General features: G+C 42.3%; 1 protein-coding gene across 2 annotated transcripts in view; it reads left to right on the forward strand.

Annotated features, from left to right (window-relative positions):
• The window catches only part of LOC138516925 (zinc finger protein 84-like), a 37425-nt gene extending 26005 nt beyond the window's left edge, over positions 1 to 11420 (forward strand). For both annotated transcript variants that reach the window (XM_069632387.1, XM_069632388.1), the window contains exon 2: positions 1198 to 11420. In XM_069632387.1, coding sequence (XP_069488488.1) covers positions 1844 to 3340 — 1497 coding nt within the window. In that variant the 5' untranslated portion in view covers positions 1198 to 1843 and the 3' untranslated portion in view covers positions 3341 to 11420. The remainder of the gene's footprint in view (positions 1 to 1197) is intronic.
• Positions 11421 to 23290: the final 11870 nt, after the last annotated feature.

The following is a 23290-nucleotide window of genomic DNA, read 5'->3' on the forward strand; positions in this document are numbered from 1 at the left end:
TAATACGAGTCTGGCGGTAACCAGGCAGTCTTGGAAGCAGCTGCTAGCAGTGCAGATTGTGACCATGTAGAGGCATGCTGGTGCTCCCCCCGCTTTTGCTTGGTGAAGGACTGACACTACTTCTACTCATCCCTTTTGTTTTGTTGCTGAGCCATCAAAGCAAAATTGAGCCACACAGATCTGTCACAGATGTGACCTTAAACATCTAGGTTTTGATTCAAATGTGCAGGCATACGATGAGGCTGTATTGTGGCAGGATTAGGGAGATAGAATATAGAGGCTTATTATGGGGTTATACTCCAATTCTAAAATAGTTTTATTAGATAATGAGAGTAACCTGCCAAGGAATATACGTGCTACTAGAGGCGTAAGGCAAGACTGGTTACGCGTGCCATGTTTGTTTAAGTTGTATTTGCGTGACATTGGCGAGTATCAAAATCCAGCAGCCATAGTTACCCCGAAAATACAACATATACAACTAGTTTGGTTAGCTTATGCTGACGATTTGTTAATTTTGATCTGACCCCAATCCCCTTACAGCATCTTTTGTCAGCCTTTTGTAAATTTGCAGATGTTCTTAAATTGAAGACCAAAAACTTTAATTATGCACTGCACCAGCAAACCTTTTGTTGAAACACATGGTGCTAGTGTGCTCTTTTGTAAACCCTATAGCATTTTATGCTTCAACGCTTGTTAGTTGTGAATAATTTGTGTTTGCTCATTCTCCAGTACTATTCTTCTTCTGAAGGACCTGAAATTCTAGTTATCAAGGACTAATAAGCTGTTTTCCTACCATACCATGTGCCCTGGTCTGTCCTAAAATTAACAACCAAACTGCTCATTACTTGTTGAACTTTTTCCCTACCACTGAATCCCTGAGCATGTCTTTATTATAGACACTGCGTTGGAAGGAAACAGTAGACCCTACCGTCACTCCAAATCTTACCCAAGAACCCAGATAAGAGTGGCTATTGCCCGTCTGAGTAAATCCATAATGAGGATCAGTGGGTCACACTTATCTTGATGTCTGTGCTTATGCATGCTGTTAAAGTATGGGATGCCAGAATTTTGACATATTTACCTTGGTGTCTGCATTAATCCTAGTTTCATGTCAACAAGTCACAATTGTTCTTGATTCTGCATACGCTTTGCGCCATTTTATTTTATGTTGCACTCATTGTAAATTTGCTTTTTCAGTCCAAACCTGCAAAAAAAGGAGCAAGAATGGAACAAAGCAAACTGCTTTATGAACATGCCGGTCAAAGAACATCCTCCCTATGACAGCAGTGGAAAATCTTGTCTTCAGATTCCGAACTTAAAGACAAGCGCACCAACACTGACAAACCTTTCATACGAAATGCTAATTGAAGGCTACACCATTGAGTCCGCACTGGGGCTAATGGAAAGATGGGATGACTTGGACTGCCACTTGGCGGTCGCATTGGAGTACCTACATTGAATGCACCTGTGCTGAAAGCCTTTGCCCCAAGTGAAGATCCTGGATCGATGCATCATGTTGAAAGGTCCACAACACTTGGCTGATGTGGCTGCTACAGTGCGAACCGTTCAGAATCAATGGTATCCCTGTTGCAGTCTTAGTCTGTTGGAAATGTTGATGACCCCACAGCTGCAGCCACAGGTAGACATCCAAAGACACAAAAGCCACAAGGCTGTAAATTGTGCACTGAATATATGAATGGTAAAAGGACTTACTTTAGTACACCCATAGTGCTGTACGTTATCCCAGCCTGCCCAGTAATAGTTTATGAATAAATGTACCTAGGCTGGTGACACTGACCCAGGGCAAGACTGTATAGATTGAATTGTCATATATATGTACTGAATGTGTAAAGGATTTGCATCTAAGGAGCAATTATTCAAACATCCTGTGCACAAAATGGAGAGTGAGTATGTATTGTCTGATCATGGCAAGGTTTTCAAGCAAAGGATTCCACTATTGGTACATCCGAGAATTTGCACTGTGGAGAAACCAGACAAATGTTCAGAATGTGACAAGGCATTCATTAGAAAGGATGCTCTGCTGGTTCATCAACGAATTCACACTGGTGAAAAACCATATAAATGTTCTGAATGTGACAAGGCTTTCAAGAAAAAATGTAATCTGTCGCAACACAAGAGAATTCACACTGATGAGAAACCATACAAATGTTCTGAATGTGTTAAGGCTTTCAAGCGAAAAGATCATCTGTCGCAACATGAGAGACTTCACACTGATGAGAAACCATATAAATGTTCAGAATGTGACAAGGCATTCATTCAAAAGGGGGAACTATTGGTTCATCAAAGAAACCACACTGGTGAGAAACCATATAAATGTTCAGAATGTGACAGGGCTTTTAAGCAAAAATGTCATCTGTCGCAACATGTGAGAATTCACACTGATGAGAAACTGTTTAAATGTTCAGAATGTGACAAGGCTTTCAAGCTAAAATCTCATCTGTCGCAACATGAGAGAATTCACACTGATGAGAAACCATATAAATGTTCAGAATGTGTTATGGCTTTCAAGCAAAAACATCAACTGTCGCAACATGAGAGAAGTCACACGGGTGACAAACCATATAAATGTTCAGAATGTGACAAGGCATTCATTCAAAAGGGCGAACTATTGGTTCATCAAAGAAACCACACTGGTGAGAAACCATATACATGTTCAGAATGTGACAAGGCTTTTAAGCAAAAATGTCATCTGTCGCAACATGTGAGAATTCACACTGATGAGAAATTATATAAATGTTCAGAATGTGACAAGGCTTTCAAGCAAAAATGTCATCTGTCGCAACATGAGAGAATTCACACTGATGAGAAACCATATGAATGTTCAGAATGTGACAAGGCTTTCAAGCAAAAACATGATCTGTCACGACATGAGAGAATTGACACTGATGAGAAACCATATAAATGTTCAGAATGTGACAAGGCTTTCAAGCAAAAACATGATCTGTTACGACATGATAGAATTCACACTGATGAGAAACCATATAAATGTTCAGAGTGTGACAAGGCATTCATTGCAAAGGGTGAGTTATTAATACATCAGAGAATTCACACTGGCGAGAAACCATATAAATGTTCAGAATGTGACAAGGCTTTCAAGCAAAAACCTGATCTGTTACGACATGAGAGAATTCACACTGATGAGAAACCATATAACTGTTCAGAGTGTAACAAGGCTTTCATTGCAAAGGGTCAGTTATCAATACATCAGAGGAATCACACTGGTGAGACACCATACAAATGTTCCAAATGTGACAAGGCTTTCAAGCAAAAATGTCATCTGTCGCAACATGAGAGAATTCACACTGATGAGAAACCATAGAAATGTTCAGAATGTGACAAGGCTTTCATTGCAAAGGGTGAGACATCAATCCATCAGAGAAATCACACTGTTTGAGAAACCATATAGATGCGCAGAATGTGAAAAAACCTTAATTTCGAAGCAAAACCTGGCACATCAGTGACAAACCATACAAACGTTCTGAATGTGCCAAGGCTTTCAAGATCAATCTACTAGTGCATTAGAGAAGTCACACTGATGAAAAACCATATACATGTTCAGAATGTGACACAGTCTACATGCAACAGTGTGCTTTGTTGGTACATCAGAGACATCACACTGTTGAAAACCATATACATTTTCTGAATTTGGGAAAACTTTCATTACAAAGTGAGACCTGGTGTAACATCAGAGAATTCATTTAAAGGAACTATTGCAATATGTGAGAATTCACACTGGGGGAAACCACATAAAGGAACTTTTTCCCCATAAGTAGATTTACACTGAGGAAAACCACATAAAGGATCTATTGCAGCATGAGAAGATCCAAACTGGTGAGAAACTACATAAATGAACATACAGTGAACACATCATTAAAGGATTTTCGAGAAGCGCTGTTTCGTCAAGGACTGTCAGTGGCTGCACGTCGTTATTCCTGCCTCCTTGGATCTATTGTGTGGACTTTGCTGGACTCACGGTATGCTTCCTGTGTCAAGGCCATAGCCCAGAAATTAGAAAAGAGACTTGCAAACATTGCAAAATCTGATGCTTTCTTACCTTTCTCTCTCCCAACATTAGAGAAAAGACTCTAAGTCCCACCCACTTTGTGCCCACAAGCCCAATATAATCACTGGACCCACGCTTTTGCGCGCAAGCTTTTTCGAGAAGCGCTGTTTCGTCAAGGGCTGTCAGTGGCTGTCTGTGGTGTGCTGGGGTGGACGGGTAAAAAGAGCCCTGTACATTTTTACTCGTGTTGATCTTGCGTAGTACTGCACTATATCATGATCTACTGTAATACTGTTTTATACAATTGTGGAAGCGTGGTTGGGAAAGTGTAATTGCTACTGTCGAGCCGTATAAGCGTGCTAGCCGTAAACATAGGTAATCCTATGAGTTGCAACAGTTAGCAAATTACTTACCTTGTTTTGTGTTAGTATTATTTTTATTTTATTATTCTAATTTTTTGTAATATTTAAATAACTGATTGCCATCACTCCCTCCCTACCGTATAAACATACAAAAAGTCATGACACCAAAGAAATGTACGTTAAAATCTGGCATGCCCGTGACGGCGACCGTATCGTTAGCGCAGCCCAAAATTCAATCTGCAACAACTAGGCGTCTTCCGGCCAAGTCAGCTTTGCCACGAGCGGGAGCAGCGGGTGCTAATCTCCGCCACACACTATCATTATCTGCGGATATCTGCTCCTTCCATGATATTGAAAGTCAAACAGGAACGTGAGCCTATGCCGAGGCAAATTGAATCGAAAACCTACCGAAAACGCTGCCGAGAGAACAACAGCCCATTGCAACAACCACACAAGCTGTTGATCGCTCTAGTTTTGACTCGACCTCCAAGGGCAATGAACAACCAGCACCTGAACAAACGATCAAGGAACCAACTCATTTACCGCCGACCGCCCTGCCTAACGTCAATCCACAGTCATTAGTCAATCCACCTATTTTATTGAAGGCAACTCCCAGCCGGGCAACCGCGGAAACTAATGAATCAAGGATGCCATTAGAATCGACAGATGTCACGTTAGAACCGGTCGCTGTGGCAATTGAGTTGCCTACTGGTGGAACTCATCAAAGTGCACCTGTCCCAAACGAAGATGAAGCTACCCGCGAGGATGAAAGCATCTATCCAGCGCCCTCGCAGATGTCTAAGCTTGGCCACTTTAATGAGATTACTGATATTACATTGGAATCAGCGGCTATATCGGGCGAACTGCTCACGAAGGAAACAGAGCAAAGCACAGTACCCTTGAATGAAACCACAAAAGAGTGCATAAATAAGAGACCGAAACATAGTGAGATGGATATTGTTAAACTAACGCCCTCAATCCAACAACTCATGGAACCTATCATATGCATAGTCGAAGCACAAGTAAAGTTGCGGAAAGCATATGAACACCTTACTTTAACGGGTGAAATTGATCAGGAAGCTCTTGATTTCATGGATGCATCAGCCAGTTCTGAAAACCCAGAAGCTGACATTTTATACATCTGTTCAAACACAGGAGATTTTATACAATTACATGAAAGCCACGCATGGAGTCTACTTGAAAAATGAGATAAATCCACAGTAATCCCGCAGGATTGTGCCTGTAGTGGTGTTAGTGGCACTAACCTCCATCAGCTAAACACCTCAGCTCAATCAGATGCCCAAATGGTGGACAAATCTCCTTCATTCATAGCACCCACTCCACGGCGGACGAGGTTCCAGGATGAAGCACGTGAATCTGACTTTTTTTATTCAAAAAGCGCAATCAAAGCGCTTTTCGTTCCCCGAGGCTACGGCGCTTAACAACACGCTTAGCGCAATGAACACAGCTCTATTATCAATAGCAAAACTATATGAAGTATTAGACAGCTAAATGTCACAGCAAACGAAACTACTTGAAAAACTTCTAAACAAGAGTCTAATCAGTGTATCTGGACCAAAAGAGCTGAGGACCCCAGATACAATACAAGATGCTATGGAAAAATGACCCTGCATTATGGGAAAACCTGAATGTACATCAGCAGAACGTAATCTTGAATTACGAATAGAATCAGAAACACCCTTAACAGAACCTAATGTGCCTTCATCAGTACAGATTGTGACGAACACACGAGAGTTGGTTGCGCAACCGCCTCCAATTCAGCACTTTGATAAGGAAGCCCAAATCATTGCATCCTCAAACCTCTCTGTGGTTATAAGTGAACAGTCACAGTTAAAGAAAAACGTATTCGACCTATTTGAGTCAACCAGCGGCGATCAAACAATGAACTTCAATAAACTCAGGCCGCAAAAGGACGGAAAACAGAACTACGGCAAAGCCGTTAATCAAGACGGCACTCAAAACCCAAGATTGAAGAGACGCAAATATGTAAAAATTCAACCAAAAAACATAAAACAAACAATAACATTGCATACAGCAAGTGTCTCATCACAAAAAACAGTTCCACATGAATCTCTGGACGCCTTAGTGGCATTATCCAAGCAAGTAACTAATACAAACGAAGTATTATCCTTTCGTGATGTGAATAAAATTGTAGCTCCAGCAACCAAAACAACTATGTTTAAGGATAATAACTCATCGAAAGCTATTGGCCTACCAGCCATCTCTAATTCTAGTCCCCAAGTGCAGCCAATATCCATCGAAGATTTAAAAGAGGAAATTAGGGAATCCATTAAGGCGTACCAGATCCCTCAAACTGGAAACAGCCAGAGAAACGAACCCTTCACGAACATCACAGTCAAAAATAACAACGTGACTACAATCACAGAAGTCACTGACTCCATGAAGGCAATCATCCCGACCAGATGGACCTATGGAACATTGCTGGACTGACCTCACAGCAATTCCACAGGCTCAAACTCAGCCCATTCTCGATGCATTCAAAAACCAAACAACCACCGTGGGCTGGCCTTTACCTGATACCTCATCCCAGCAAGAGCTTTGTGAATGGATTAAATCAACCATTGAATCCTACCTAGTTGACACACATCTCCATACCTCCAATCCAGCGATGCAATCGAATGTTGCTTTTCCTGAACTTGGCCCTCTACTACAAGGCCCCAGTGTGGCAATCAAACCCAACGACCAACAACTAAACAATTCTCCAAGTACACACACTCAGACCCAGTTGCCCTTACAGGCCCTTGCGAATGCCAACTGGCAGATTCTGAATAAACGGCAAGGACCACCCTGTCTGAACTTGAAATGTCGAGATCACCCTTTTCAAACCTATGCGCTTAATCTACAAGTATATTAAATATATGTACAGAAATACAAGTCTTAAAAGAATTGACTTTGTCTGATCTTGAGTTGATTGAATTTGCCAGTCATGGAAATACGTGCAAAGCTAACATCTATGTAAAGTCTGCCCTACTATACAATCTGATATGGCAGGCCAGAATGAATCTATTTGACATGGGATTCATATTAACACAAGTTAACTTTACACCTGATCACCAGGCGGATAAACCTCACATAAATATTTACCAACCGAACAATCCCAGACGGAGTCAGACAATGCCATCACAGAATAATGGGAACCAATCATAACAACTCACCATCCATACTCCCATTAAATTAATACCTTGGAATGCAAGAGGCAATAGTCATTTCGTAAACTCTAAGCAAAGTGCGCTGGAAGACTATGGGCCTCATTACGACCCAGGCGGTAAGTTACCGCCTGGGCCGTGACTTTACCACCATGGCGTAAACTACATTTACGCCATGGTGGTTGGCGGACTTACCGCCCCATTCCGACCTTGGCGGGGCGGTAAGTCCCCAATCCCCATTTACCCTTCCCCATTCCCATTTTTGCCCCATAGGGCATAATGGGAGTGGGGAAGGCGTTAATTACGCCACCGTAAATTACGGTGGCGTAATTAACTCCATGGTCCCTTAGCGCCATGGATTTTAACACCTGCTAAAAGCAGGTGTTAAATCCGCCATGGCGCTAAGGGACCTCGTACTCAGGCGGTAAGGGTCGGCGCTGTTTACGGCGCCGTAAACCCCTTACCGTCTGAGTTGTAATGAGAGCCTATGACATTATAGCCTTGCAAGAGACGTGGTTAATGGAATCTCCGACATGGGATACTCATATTATTTTTGACACCTTGGCGTCCAAAAAGTCACAAGGCAGACCATCAGGAGGGCTACTATTAGCAATCAAAAAGACATGTGGGCTCATTGGGAAAAGGCATCAATCCCCTTCCCCGTATTTCCAAGTTGTTAGTCTCCCCGGGGCGAAACTAAACATAACCATTGTGAATATATATTGGAGCAGACTCAATCTCACATCAGAAAGCTTTTTCACCACTCTACTATGGCATCTTTACAATATTGCCCTGATCACAGACCCTGGGTTTGTTTTTATAATGGGCGATCTAAACTTACATTTGCTATCAGCTCAAAAGACGTTATGGACAAGTGATAAAAGCATATGGAATGAAATTATGAAAGAGCGAGGTTTAGTCATGCTTAATAACGCGTGCAACGGAGACACCCCTTTTTGCAATACATGGCAGAGGGGTACCTCTGGGCAATATTGGATTATATTTACGTGAGCAAAGAATTCCTACCACAAGTTGAATCCATGTCTGTTGTACCAGCAAGCGAAAGTGACCATAATAAGCTAGTCTTGTGTTTTAATTCCTTTACCCCATTGAACTATCAGGAGAGTAACAAAAACATTGCACGTATTGCTATTAACAACCATGGCAATTGCCTTAAGTGGAACCCTCAGAGTCTCTTTCACCTTAAGAATGTTCTTTATGAGATGTATTATGATAATTCATCTAATGTTCAAAATTGTTACGTGAGTAAAATGCAAATATTCAAACAATCTATTTCTCCGGATCTCTCAACTAGAATGAATCATCGCCATCCCTTTAATATACAGGTCCAGCAAGCCAAAAGTAATCTGAAAAGAGCTATACGTACCTTAATACATCACCCCATTAACCTCCGAAGTGCTATGAAAAATCAACTAAAAAAGACCTATGCCCAATGGCTGAGGGGGTTAAAAATCAAATTACATCAACAAAATAGTGAGCAAATGCTCACACAGCTCGTGAAGAAATCGACCAGTGGCATCTGGGCCTGTATGAATAGTGTATCCATGAGACCACAAACAGCCATCTTGATTAACCCAGTACAGAAAAATGATTGGGAAATATACTTTAAAAATCTCTATCAATCCCCCTTCAAAACTTTAGACAGATGGTTCCAATTCAACGCCATGCCATGCTCCTTTCCAATACATCTTGATGATATTTTAACTTGCATTAAAGCCTTGAGCCAATCTAGAGCCAGTGGACCAGATGGACTGCATAACGGTATGCTCAAAGCCTATCCATATGAATGGGCATCTATCCTTATGAAAATCTTTCAAAACACCCTCACAACCATGCAAGTTCCAGCCACATGGAAACAATCTATTATAGTACCCATATTTAAAAAGGGTAACAGAGCAGATCCAAAGGCCTACCGACCTATAGCTCTCTTAGACTGTCCAAGTAAGATCTTCGGGCGCCTTGTGCTTAATAAATGTAATAAGTGGCTGGACAGTCGCTGCCTGCGTGACATTTTCCAAACAGGATTTATTCCTGAAGTCGGCACTGGAATAAACATCATTACCCTGAATAGTCTCATTTATCGAGCGTATGAGAAGCAGTAACCTTTATATATTGCTTTCATTGACTTTCGCACAGCATTTGATGTTGTGCCGCGAGAGTTATTGTATATAAAGCTGATGAACAGTGGTTGTCCGTGGTCTATCCTTAAATGGATAATTGAGCTCCACACGAACACCACCATACAAATCAGACTAGACAGCACCGGCCTCCTTTCCGAGCCGATTAGGACCGCTCGGGGACTGAAACAAGGATGCCTTTTGGCATCAGCCTTATTCAACTTTTTTATCACAGACATCAAAGCGCGATTTGAACTAATTGTGACAGATACCCCAAAAATAAATAATATTCCAGTGCGACATTTGTTATATGCGGACGACATGGTCCTAATTTCTAAAACCCCCATTGGCCTATGTGCCCTATTGAACAACCTGGAGACATATTGCGACGAAAATTACATCTCAATAAACGTTGCAAAAACCAAGGTGATGCAGTTTGGCACAATTAGGCAGAGGACCAAACGCCATCAATGGCCATTACAATCAACAAATCTTGATACGGTAGACTCTTATGTTTACTTGGGAACGTTGATGACTCACCAAACATGTTCTCTGGGTTATGAAAATCATATAAGGAAAAAAGCAATTGTGACTCTCTCCCAGGCCCGACTGATTAAAGCCAAGTTTTGCAAATTTTCCCTAAAGCCCATCATAATCTACTATAAGCAGAAATTTGTGCCGGTGGTTACATATGGCAGTGAAACCTTTAAGATAAAAACCTATGACTACTGGACTACTTTAGAAGGCTGCTTTTGGAAACGAGTCCTGAATTTACCAATGCCAACTCCTATAGCACTACTAAGACATGAGTTAGGTCTACTATCGCTGCATGCTATTTACAAATGGAAGATCTGTGCAATATACAGAAAATGTCTAATAGCAAGTGATGGAAGCTATAAAGGATTAATGTATGTTGTAGCAAATTATTTGTTAAAGTCAGAAGATGTTTTTCCGACACTATGGCGTACGAAGGCGCAGGGAATCCTAACACAAGTAAACATCTCTAATTTTACATTGATTGAGAGACCCAATGTTGTCAAAAAACAATTATGGAAACTTGATTGGATCAAGACCAGGAAGGCTTGCTCCATGTACCAATCGTTCAAAGATAATCCATTTAACTTGAAACGATATGGCATGACAGAACCGTATATGATGCTTTTCCCAAATTCACGCCAAAGGGATGATTTCCTGCGCTTTCGTTTAAACATATGGCCCACTCACGAAGTATTATGCAGAAGAAAACTGTTACCACCGGAAGCTTTATCCTGCCGGTTTTGTCTATCTGCTCCTGAAACGCAGCAGTAATGTGTAGTATTACTTCCTCAGAGGATTGTACACTTTAAACCTCTATTTGAATGATCACTCATTGAGTCGGCTACTGAATTATGGAACCTATTATATCATACATCGAGGAGATCTGTTAGGTATGCTATCTTAAACTTTCTGTATGGTTTAAAACTCCTTAATAAAGAGAAGAAGAAATGTATCAATTTAATTTTTATGTCATGCTAAATATATTCGCTAGTAGTATTTTTATTACAAATGTCCAAATTTTACTATTGTTAATATTGTGTATAAATGATGCTTGATTTTTTGTTATCACAGAAATCTTATATGATGTAATGTTGATAAATCAAGTTTTTTTCTACTTGATTAAAACAACAATAAAAAATAAAAAAAATAAAAAGATAAAGGATGCAGATGATGAAGACTTTTACCTTTATTGAATGTACAGTCTATACTCATAAGAGTCACACATCACATTCAGTAGTTTTCACTACGTCAGGGGCATCTGCAGATCTGGTGTAGTCACACGTGGAAGTTAATCAGAATTCTTCAGTTGGTGATAATTCTTTGGGGGTCATTACGACCCTGGCGCTAAGGGGTTAACGGTGCCGCAGCCTTAGCGCCTAATTACGAGGTCCCTTTGCGGGTCCCGACCTTAACGGCTGGTCTGGACCAGCCGTTAAAGTAGGGACCCGCAAAGGGACTTGGGAGGTAATTACGGTACCGAAAAGGCCTTACCTTATTTCTGCCAGGAATTGTTGCGGATTCAACTTAATTTAGCCTAGAAGTATAATAAATCATCAACCAATTAAAATGTTTACAATAAATTGGAATGAAATATTTCTGATGTCTAACTGAAGTGAAACACAAGCAACCAATCAATAATCAAACAATGAGCCCAAAAAGAAGTACAAAATAGAAAGAAGAAAGGAAAGAAAAGAAAGAAGATGGACGTAGAATAGAGAACCAAAAGCAATTGTAGCAATGATCAGTACTCTGAAGTGATAAGGTAGCATATAACATCTCCAAATTGAAGAAATAAGAATGAATTAGCCACACTAATGATCTTTCCCCAGTGACACAACAACCCAAAAGTAAAATTCACATCAACCATAAACCTCAAGGAAACTTCCCCCAAATGGCCCAAAACCTATCAATGTCTCCTGTATTCTTATAGATGGCTTTCTCATAAGTTGAGACAGTGAGACGCTCCTCCACCCATTCATCGATATTGAAAACGCTGCTTGACTTCCAAGACCTTAGAATCATTCTCTTTGCGATCATACAGGCACAAAGCAACCAAGTAATCCTGCCAAAGGGCATTTCATCAAGCACAGATATATCTCCTAGAATCAGTAAAGAGGCTGATAGGAGAACTGTACAGTTCAAGACCAATCCCAGTCTTTCACAAATACTCTACCAAAACTTCCTTGTCTTTGTGCAGAATCGCATTAGATGACCGAGCGATCCTCTTGCTCTGTTGCACTTCCAGCAAAGATCATTCTGCACGAGTTGTCTCTTGTATAATTTAACAGGTGTCCAGTAAGCTCTAAAGAGTATTTTTGTTTGAGAAGCTCTAAGGCCCCAGTCAAGGCTCACCAAGCGAGTATTTTCCCAGCAACGTTGCCAGCAAAAAGGACTGATGACCTCTCCCAATTCTTCCGCCCAAATGGTTGACAGCCTTGGATCACCCTTACGGCAAGATTTCATGAACCCGTACATTGTAGCAGCCGGGTGAGAGGCATTGATACATGTTCGCAGAGCGGACCAAGCTACATTCTCAGTTGGCAATTGAGGCATCTCAAGACATGTAGTTAAAATATTCTTCAATTTCCTATATTCAGCAAATGTACAATGTAAATTACATTTGTAAATGTAAATTATTAACTTATTATTATTATTATTATTACAACCAGCCATGTTATGTGTCTGACTTAGTTGAGCATAACAAATCCATTTGCCTCCATCTATCAGATCATGAAAGTATTTAACTCCCGCCAAGAAACACTCACGCCAAAAAAGAACCTTACCTTGATATTGTAGGGCCGGGCTAAGCCAGACGGAGGCATCCAGGTGTAGGTAGGGTTCCGCATGCATGCGCTTGGAAATTCTGCACCACAACTTGTCAAAGGGTTTGCGTCTCTTGACTTATTCTTTTTAGTAGTCAGCAGTGCTTCTGGATCCAACTGGGACACGGCACCGCACTCCCATTTCAAACAATGCCAGCAGTCATTGTCGGAGTCAATGGTCTTACACAGATTGCGAGCGGAAAAAGACAGTTGATAGTCAGTGAAGTTAGGTAAGTTCATCCCGCCCTGTTTCAATGGAAGTTGTAATTTCCAAATTGATCTGCCAGGAATTCTAATCATGAATGATGCCTTCCGATAGTGATGTGATGCTGACGGAATGTTAACAGTGATGTTGAGATGTTTTTCTAAGGTTTTACATGTATTTCTTTAATGGATATGTATTTCCGAAATACACTTTGATGAACTGAACAGGTCAATCACCCTCCTTTGAGAGGTGCATTAGCTACACAGCCACCCCTTACATTACCTTACCTACATACCTGCCACACAAATACACACTCTCAATCTGCAGAGCAACTTTTACTCTGATGGCAAGACCTCACCTGCTCCACCACTCTTCTCCACAAGCTGCCACTCCCTTCTTCTCCTTGCTGGTTGCTCGGCCATCCACAACCAACCTCACCCGAAAAATCCACACTTCCTGCTTAAACCACCCCCTCCCCTCTGTTGTGATTGGGTGTCTTTCCCTAGTGGACGCACAGTGTGCATCTGTAGCAATACTTTCTTCATGTGGGCCTGCCAAGCACCAAAGATGGCCTGATGAGGCCCATTTTCGATTTGTGTCCAAGGAACCGTTCCAAGAGGGGTCTCAAGGTAAGTCTGTCTGGGAGGGTGGGTATGGCTCCCTGTTATGTCCATGGTGGTCAAGGCAGTCCTGTAGGGCTGGTGCCCGCATGATAGTGTTCTTTGGTGCCACCGCACAGCCACACTGCCTTTACGTGGTAACTCATTTCCTCTCTGCAGGTGCTAAAATCAATTCCACTTTTAGTGGTGTCAACTTCTTTCCCCAAAGGAGAGTAACTTTTATTCAAGACATAGATAACAAAATCTTTATCAAAACCAAAGGAGCTTTTTATTTTTGTGTTTGTCTGCTTGATTTATCTGTGAGCTCTATTTCGAGAAAGGTCCTAGACAGTTGAAATGCAAACTGTAGCTTTATCCAGCTGTCAATTAAAAACAAACAGAAAGAATGGTGTGTTTCTGTGAGTTTATTGTGTCTCTACTTCCTATTCTTTACATATTATACCATGCTTCTCTTGCAGGCTGTCCCTTTAATTCTGGGTGGAAAGAGCCCACCTCAGGATATTTACATGTGCATATTATTGACAACAGATAAAGGCATTTTAGCTCAGACACTGGACTCTGCCTTAAATGATTTGCAAGTATAACAAGTGGATATATTATACAAGGTTTTTATTCAAAAACAATCACTCAATCTCTAAGGCTCTGATAAACATATCAATCAACAAAAACAGAACACATCTTAGGTTGATTCAGCTTCTTACAATAAGAAACTATACAATGGTTTTCAAAGGTATCTTAGTCTTTTAAAATGTGTTCTTTGTATTTGGCACACTTTATAATGTAGTGCTGCATACAAATGTGCTTTCATGTGTTGTCTCCACACTTAACAGGTAGATCTAATCTGACTCATGTTCAGTGAATTGGTCTTAGTCGAAAAGTAGGCTTCTGTCTGTGCCTGTAAAGTTATGTTTGGTATTACAAACCATCCCGCTTAACATTGCTCCTCATAGCTCTGCACTTAGTAGAATCACAAATAGAACTTCTCAATGCTAACAATGCCCCTTGCATTCTCACTAGGAACCCCAAAATGCTTCCCCTTGAATACCTTTCCTGGCACCTCTTTCAATAATGTTAAATAATAATTTAATTTCAAAAGCACATGTATGCTTCTAAAAGATAATTCAAAAATAATTAGATTCTATTTTTGTCTTGGCTGGCTCATACCTATGCCTTCAGTTGCTGTCTTGGGCATTTCAGCTTCCGTGAGATCTGCTTAGGTTCTTCAGATCATCTGGGAACCTTCTATGTGCTCTATGAAGGTAGCTCAGATCATCTGGGCACCTTCTCTGTGCTCTGCTAAGGTTCTTCAGATCATCTGGGAACTTTCTTTGAGGTCTGCTAAGGTTCTTCAGATCATCTGGGCACCTTATTTGTGCTTGGCCAAGGTACTTCAGATCACCTGTGCTCCTTCTCTGTGCTCTGCTATGGGGGATCAGATCATCTGGGAACCTTCTCTGTGCTCTGCTAAGATTCTTTGGATCATCTGGGAATCTTCTATGTGCTCTGCTAAGGTACCTAAAATAATCTGGGTACCTTTTCAGTGCACTGCTAAGGTTCTTCAGATTGTCTGGGAACCTTCTCTGTGATCGGCTAAGGTTCTTTGGAGCAATCGGGCACCTTGTCTGTGGTCTGCTAAGGGCGTTCAGAGCATCTGGGAACCTTCTCTGTGCTCTGCGAAGGTTCTTCAGATCCTCTTGGAATCTTCTATGTGCTCTGCTAAGGTTCTTCAGATCCTCTGGGCACCTTCTCTGTGCTCTGCTACGGTACTTCAGATTGTCTGGCAACCTTCTCTGTGCTCTGTTAAGGTTCTTCAGATCATCTGGGCACTTTCTCTGTGCTCTGTGCTCTGCTAAGTTTCTTAAGATCATCTGGGCATCTTGTCAGTGCTCTGTTAAAGTACCTCAGATTGTCTGGGAACCTTCTCTGTGATCGGCTAAGGTTCTTTAGATCATTTGGGCACCTTATCTGTGGTCTGCTAAGGGTCTTCAGATCCTCTGGGATCCTTCTCTGTGCTCTGCTCAGGTTCTTCAGATCCTCTGGGAATCTTCTATGTTCTCTGCTAAGGTTCTTCAGATCATCTGAGCGCCTTCTCTGAGCTCTGTTACGGTTCCTAAGATCATCTGGGCACCTTCTCTATGCTGTGCATGCCTGGCTGGTGGTGGGGCAGCACCTTGTCATTTGTCTTAGGTTCTTATGAGGCTGCTCTCTCATAAGCTGCTCTTATGCTCACTTTATATACTATTTTTGGAGCTCATTGAATGTAATCTCCAGTACCAAGTGCTGATGCTTACATTTCTTCATCGGTCACCAACGTAGTTTCCATATCTTTTTTACCCATTGGTCATATTTGTTTATTAAACAATGGGCCTCATTACAACTCATCCGGTATGGAAACAACGGTGGCGGTAAATCCGTTGCCACCGTTGTTTCCATACCGGGTGATCACGACTCCTGCAGGCGATGTGGTCAATCCCACCAGGTGTGACCTGGCGGGTTTAACACCGCCTGCCTGCAGGCGGACGAGGAAACACCGACACCATCACGAGATGGTGCCGGTGTTTCCATGATCCCCATTCCCATTGAGTCCCATGGGACTCAATGGGAATGGGGATATACACCATTCCGCCTCTGGAATTCTCGGGTCACTGAGGTTGTAATGCCCCAGTAATTCCAGGAATCACAGAGGCAGAATGGTAATACGAGTCCGGCGGTAACCAGGCAGTTTTACCGCCTCGGTTACCGCCGGACTCGAATTCGTGGTTCTAGTTGTGCCACACAGCCAGGAGAGCACTACTTAGGACTGAAGAAGCAGTTCCGCAGGATGGGGTTCGTGGTTCTAGTGGTGCCAGAGAGCCAGGAGAGCTCTACTTAGGACTGAATACCCACTTCCGCAGGATGTGGTCCGTGGATGTGGTTCCTGGTTTCCAGTGGTGCCAGAGAGCCAAGAGAGCACTACTTAGGAAGAAGCAGTTCCGCAGGATGGAGTTCATGGTTTCCAGTGGTGCCAGAGAGCCAGGAGAGCACTACTTAGGACTGAATACCCAGTTCCGCAGGATGTGGTCCGTGGACTGAAGAAGCAGTTCCGCAGGATGGGTTCATGGTTTCCAGTAGTGCCAGAGAGCCAGGAGAGCACTACGTAGGACTTAAGAAGCAGTTCCTCAGGATAGGGTTTGTGGTTTCCAGTGGTGCCAGAGAGCCAGGAGAGCACTACTTAGGACTGAAGAAGCAGTTCCGCAGGATGGGGTTTGTGGTTCTAGTGGTGCTAGAGAGCCAGGAGAGCACTACTTAGGACTGAAGAAGCAGTTCCGCATGAAGGGGTTCATGGTTTCCAGTAGTGCCAGAGAGCCAGGAGAGCACTACTTAGGACTGAATACCCAGTTCCGCAGGATGTGGTCCGTGGACTGAAGAAGCAGTTCCGCAGGTTGGGGTTTGTGGTTTCCAGTAGAGCCAGAGAGCCCATAGAGCACGACTTAGGACTGAAGAAACAGTTCCTCAGGATGGGGTTCATGGTTTCCAGTGGTGCCAGAGAGCCAGCAGAGCACTATTTAGGACTGAAGAAGCAGTTCTGCAGGATGGGGTTCATGGACTGAAGAAGCAGCTCCGCATGAAGGGGTTCATGGTTTCCAGTGGTGCCAGAGAGCACTACTTTGGACTGAAGAAGCAGTTCTGCAGGATGGGGTTCATGGACTGAAGAAGCAGTTCCGCATGAAGGGGTTCATGGTTTCCAGTGGTGCCAGAGAGCACTACTTTGGACTGAAGAAGCAGTTCTGCAGGATGGGGTTCATGGACTGAAGAAGCTGCTCCGCATGAAGGGGTTCATGGTTTCCAGTGGTGCCAGAGAGCACTACTTTGGACTGAAGAAGCAGTTCTGCAGGATGGGGTTCATGGACTGAAGAAGCAGTTCCGCATGAAGGGGTTCATGGTTTCCAGTGGTGCCAGAGAGCACTACTTTGGACTGAAGAAGCAGTTCTGCAGGATGGGGTTCATGGACTGAAGAAGCAGCTCCGCATGAAGGGGTTCATGGTTTCCAGTGGTGCCAGAGAGCACTACTTTGGACTGAAGAAGCAGTTCTGCAGGATGGGGTTCATGGACTGAAGAAGCAGTTCCGCATGAAGGGGTTCATGGTTTCCAGTGGTGCCAGAGAGCCAGGATAGCACTACTTAGGACTGAAAACACAGTTTCGCAGGATGGGGTTTGTGGTTTTCAGTGGTGCCAGAGAGCCAGGAGAAAACTAATTAGGAAGAAGTAGTTCCGCATGAAGGGGTTCATGGTTTCCAGTGGTGCCAGAGAACCAGGAGAGCACTACTTAGTACTGAAGAAGCAGTTCTGCAGGATGGGGTCATGGTTTCCAGTGGTGCCAGAGAGCCAAGAGAGCTCTACATAGTACTGAAGAAGCAGTTCCTCAGGATGTGGTTCGTGGACTGAAGAAGCAATTCCTCAGGATGGGGTTCGTGGACTGAAGAAGCAGTTCCGCAGGATGGGGTTCATAGTTTCCAGTGGTGCCAGAGAGCCAAGAGAGCACTACTTAGGACTGAAGAAGCAGTTCCACAGGATGTGGTTCATGGTTTAAAGTGGTGCCAGATAACCAGGAGAGCAATACTTAGGACTGAAGAAGTAGTTCCGCATGAAGGGGTTCATGGTTTCCAGTGGTGCCAGGAGAGCACTACTTAGGACTGAAGTAGCAGTTACGCAGGATAGGGTTCATGGTTTCCAGTGGTGCCAGAGAGCCAAGAGAGCACTACTTAGGACAGAAGAAGCAGTTTCGCAGGATGGGGTTTGTGGTTCTAGTGGTGCCAGAGAGCCAGGAGAGCACTACTTAGGACTGAAGTAGCAGTTACGCAGGATAGGGTTCATGGTTTCCAGTGGTGCCAGAGAGCCAAGAGAGCTCTACTTAGGACTGAAGAAGCAGTTCCTCAGGATGTGGTTCGTGGACTGAAGAAGCAGTTCCGCAGGATGTGGTCATGGTTTCCAGTGGTGCCAGAGAGCCAAGAGAGCTCTACTTAGGACTGAAGAAGCAGTTCCTCAGGATGTGGTTCGTGGACTCAAGAAGCAGTTCCGCAGGATGTGGTCATGGTTTGCAGTGGTGCCAGAGAGCCAGGAGAGCAATACTTAGTACTGAAGAAGCAGTGCCGCAGGATGTGGTCATGGTTTCCAGTGGTGCCAGAGAGCCAAGAGAGCTCTACTTAGGACTGAAGAAGCAGTTCCTCAGGATGTGGTTTGTGGACTGAAGAAGCAGTTCCGCAGGATGGGGTTTGTGGTTCTAATGGTGCCAGAGAGACAGGAGAGCACTACTTAGGACTAAAGATGCAGTTTCGCAGGATGGGGTTTGTGGTTCTAATGGTGCCAGAGAGACAGAAGAGCACTACTTAGGACTGAAGAAGCAGTTCTGCAGGATCTGGTACATGGTTTCTAGTGGTGGTACCTTTGCAAGTTGTTCAGAGACCCCCAATAACCAAAAGCAGGTTAGTCCGAGTTTGGTTTTTCTGACTGAGATTCATTCATGGCACAGACCCACCCTACTGATGAGGTCCAACCAGACCGAAACACGTGTCTGGGGTTTATGTTGGTACTCTTGTTCAGAGGAGAATTGCCTAGCATTTCGGTGCTGGACTGCCCCAGGGCAGGACAAAGACTGATATGTTTGGGATATTTCTTCTCTGTGAAAGATAGTGAGCTAAAGACTCTGGGTAAGTCTCTCGTAACCAGGACTAATGTCTGGCAGAGGGACTCCCAGGACCCCCCTTGTTAATTTGCTTATTCTATTCATGGGTACCAGATAGCCCTCAAAGTTTACTTATGCCTCCGTTAAGCTCCCAACATCGTGTAAGAGGAGCCAGGGACAGTACCTAAAATATTAAGGCTAGGGGAGAAGGCAGAACCATGGGGCGTGCCACATCCTGTAAGCAGGAACTTTACTAACAAAGGAAGCATGAAGCTTTTTATTTTCCATCAGCCTGGGAGGACTGTAACAAGGATTAGGCTGTGTCCTGAGGCTGGCATCCTTTAGACTAAGTATAATCTAATATACAATTGCATCAAATGCAGCTGAGAGGTCTAGGAGAATACTAGATGGATGCCACATTCACTGCACCGATGTGGTTTCTCATCTGTATATGTTCTGATGCTCAGATTTCCGATTCCTTTCATAAACAATGCTACTGACAAGTCTGGCCCAAAGTAAATGGGTGGTTTAATGGAAAATGTAGAGAGTTGGCATTGGAACTTCAGGTGCTGAAGGATGTCTCCACAAATGACCATTGAAGCCAGTTTTTAAATTATTATTTTTTATTTTTTTATAATTTCTTTTTATAATTGCTTTATGGTTTATAATTAAAACATTTCACAATTCCAAACACATTTAGCAAAACACAATACTTTTATTTGAACTAAAATACTACTCATATTGTAGCTTAACAAATAATTAACATTGCCTTAATACATACTTTGAATGATACAAGTTATCAATCTTAAAAGCATGTTACTATCAAAATATTTAAAAACAAAATTATCAGTGAAATACACCATTCCAATACCCATTAATCTAATATTGCAGATGCATAAAATATGCAAGGAGGAGTAAAATGCAAGGAGGAGTAAAATGCAAGGAGGAGTAAAATGCAAGGAGGAGTTCACAATAAAAGAATGAGGTGAGAAGTCATGTCTCTTACAAGAAGGAGGACGAACATTTCTCTAAATTCTTGGACAATAAACTCATAATGAGGCAGTAAAATATTTCTGGCTAAAGCGCTCTGTATTTGTTACATCTGGGAAGGTGCAGGTACCAGAATAAATGCTCAGTACCTAACATAATATAGCCACAGAGCTTATCAAATAGTTTAAGTGCTAATAGCGGCATGGCTACCTCCAAGGTCTTAATGACCCCCAAAGAGTAATAATAGAACTTGGCCTGGATGATCTTCATTTGAGTAATGAAGTACTAAATCCTGGACAGGCTCCCTTAATGAGCCCCAGTGTATTGTTATTAGCAAAGACGAATCCCGGTATCTAATATATCCATCGAAAATGTTTCCAATGAAACACTTCCCATTGAAAATTATGCATCTAAATGTTTTGCATCAAATGCATATATGGGGAGGTTATCGGTTAATTTCCGTTGGGGTGGGTTTTTAAGGATAAAAAACACAGGGTTAGGGGGGACTCCCCTCCCACCCAAAAAAATACAAAAAAATGCATTAGATGCAAAAATTTTCGATGGATAATTTTCGATGCAAAGTGTTTCGTTGTTAACATTCTTGTTGGAAGAACCATAAACCACGAATATCACATATATGAGGCGATCAACCTCCTCAATTCTATTGCCATTTACAAACCACATAAAAGGTTTATACTTTATTCAAAAGCAAAGTACAAGACTTTTTAAATCTATATTCTGCATAATTTCCCACATATTCCAAACTTATTTGTAACCCAATAGGGGTGGAATCGAGTATGATCACATGTTCAGCATAAGAGATTGAATTTCTGTAGTGTTTCCTGAAGATCCAAGATGTACAGGTTGAATATGGAAGGGGATAACACACACTCACCTGTCTTAATCCTGATTCAACAGGTACGTCCCTAGAGAGCACCCTTCTGAGTTCTCAAACTATTCTCAGTATGGAATAGCAGCAGCATAGTTAAAAGTGCCACAGGGACCCCATTTTGTAGTTTTAGCCATAGATGACCTTTGTCGACCTTATCAAATGCAGCAGACATGTCCAGACTGGCCAAATAGAGGGGCTGCCCCTTTGGTCTGTGTGCCTTTAGTTGGCATAAGGTATATACTATGCCATTCAGTGCTGTCTCCATACCCCTATGGAATCTGGTTTGATACATGCTCAGTCTCTTTGTTCTTTCTATCCAGTTGGTCAAAACCTGCTAGCACCTTATTAGAGGTGTCTATTAGAGATATCAGTCGATAGCTCAAGGGTGGCATTCTGTCCCCCCTTTTGAAAATAGTACAATGATTGCCCTATGTCACAATTCTGGATGGTTAAATCTTATGCACTATGTGTTAACAATGTTAGGAAGATATCTGTCCACAGGTTTTTGTTTTCTTTTACGACCAAATTGGGAACACCGTCTGCTGGACCACATGCTGTTATGGATTTTAAAGATGCGGCACACTGCAGACCAGGGCTCTTTCTACTGGCCAGGGATGCTGCGCACAATAAAAACGCTTTTAAGTTTATTACATTCAGATTCAATTTTTGAGAAGGCAACCAACCTATCTCACACCCCCCCTTAACGTACACCCTGTGTTGCAATGGACCATGAACTAGGCCGGTGTGTAATAATGACATATTTATTTAAAATTTTGGATAAAAATCAAACACATTCAATATAGGGCAGCAATCACCAGTGTGTTGATAATTACACAGTAAAATGATAGTATACACTTAGTTTAACCTTCTAACATCAGATACACAATGCACAAATTAATGAAAGCAAGATTCTTTTTCGGGTAGTATTTTCAAATGGCACTACAGTTAGGCGTTCCCCCTGCAACACTCCCTCAAACCTTTTTAACCAAGATTTTTGTGGGTGGAGAGGAGGCAGGTATACTAGGCAAAAATCAGAATGAAAATCCGACTTACCACTCCTAAATGGTAGGCCAATTTAAGCTCCCTTGAAAACTGAGCAAAATGGCACTCAGAATTACTGAATAGTTCTTTTACATGTGGGGTTGAAAGAACAAGACAGGAATTGGTGTGACTGTACTAATGAGGCAAGAAAACTTACAAGCTACAAGGCAATGTACTAACAACCGGCATACAGGTGTGGAAGTTGTTTTTGGGAAGGAAAAACAGTGCACCAAGAATCACACGTGACAACATTGATAATAAGTGAAAGGGTGATTCTTGATGGAGACAGTATGGGATTCTTTGTAGAAAAAATAAATTGGATTTTATAATGAAAGCAGTTACACTGGCCAAATCGGTTTTAAGAGGAAAATGACAGGTTCTACTGAGACTATTTTTCTAGTGGCTAGATTATTAAAGAAGGACACTGCCCGCAAGCAGATTATTTTGTAATGATAACCCATTCACGCTGTATGCCTCTTTATGTGGGAATTCATTAATTTATTCCAAATAGTACTAAGGACCTATACAACGGTCTGAAATGATTTTAAAAGAATTGCGCTAACACATGGAGATTAATTCAGAGTATTCTAAGGACAGGATATACAGAGGATTCTAACAATTATAAGAAGTTACTAGGGTACTTATAGGATTTCTTACAGTGTTTCTTATAGGGTTGGACAAATGGCAAGGTAATAGAATGGTGTATGCAGCGTTTTGATATTGGGGAGGGGAGATACTTACAAGAAGCACTTGAATGAGATAGTTTGGATAGCCAACCAGGTTTCTGGACAGCGGGACAAGGGTCTGGT

The sequence above is a fragment of the Ambystoma mexicanum genome, chromosome 6q, assembly GCF_040938575.1.
Source record: "Ambystoma mexicanum isolate Mex_15411 chromosome 6q, UKY_AmexF1_1, whole genome shotgun sequence".
In the NCBI taxonomy this organism is placed as follows: Eukaryota; Metazoa; Chordata; class Amphibia; order Caudata; family Ambystomatidae; genus Ambystoma; species Ambystoma mexicanum.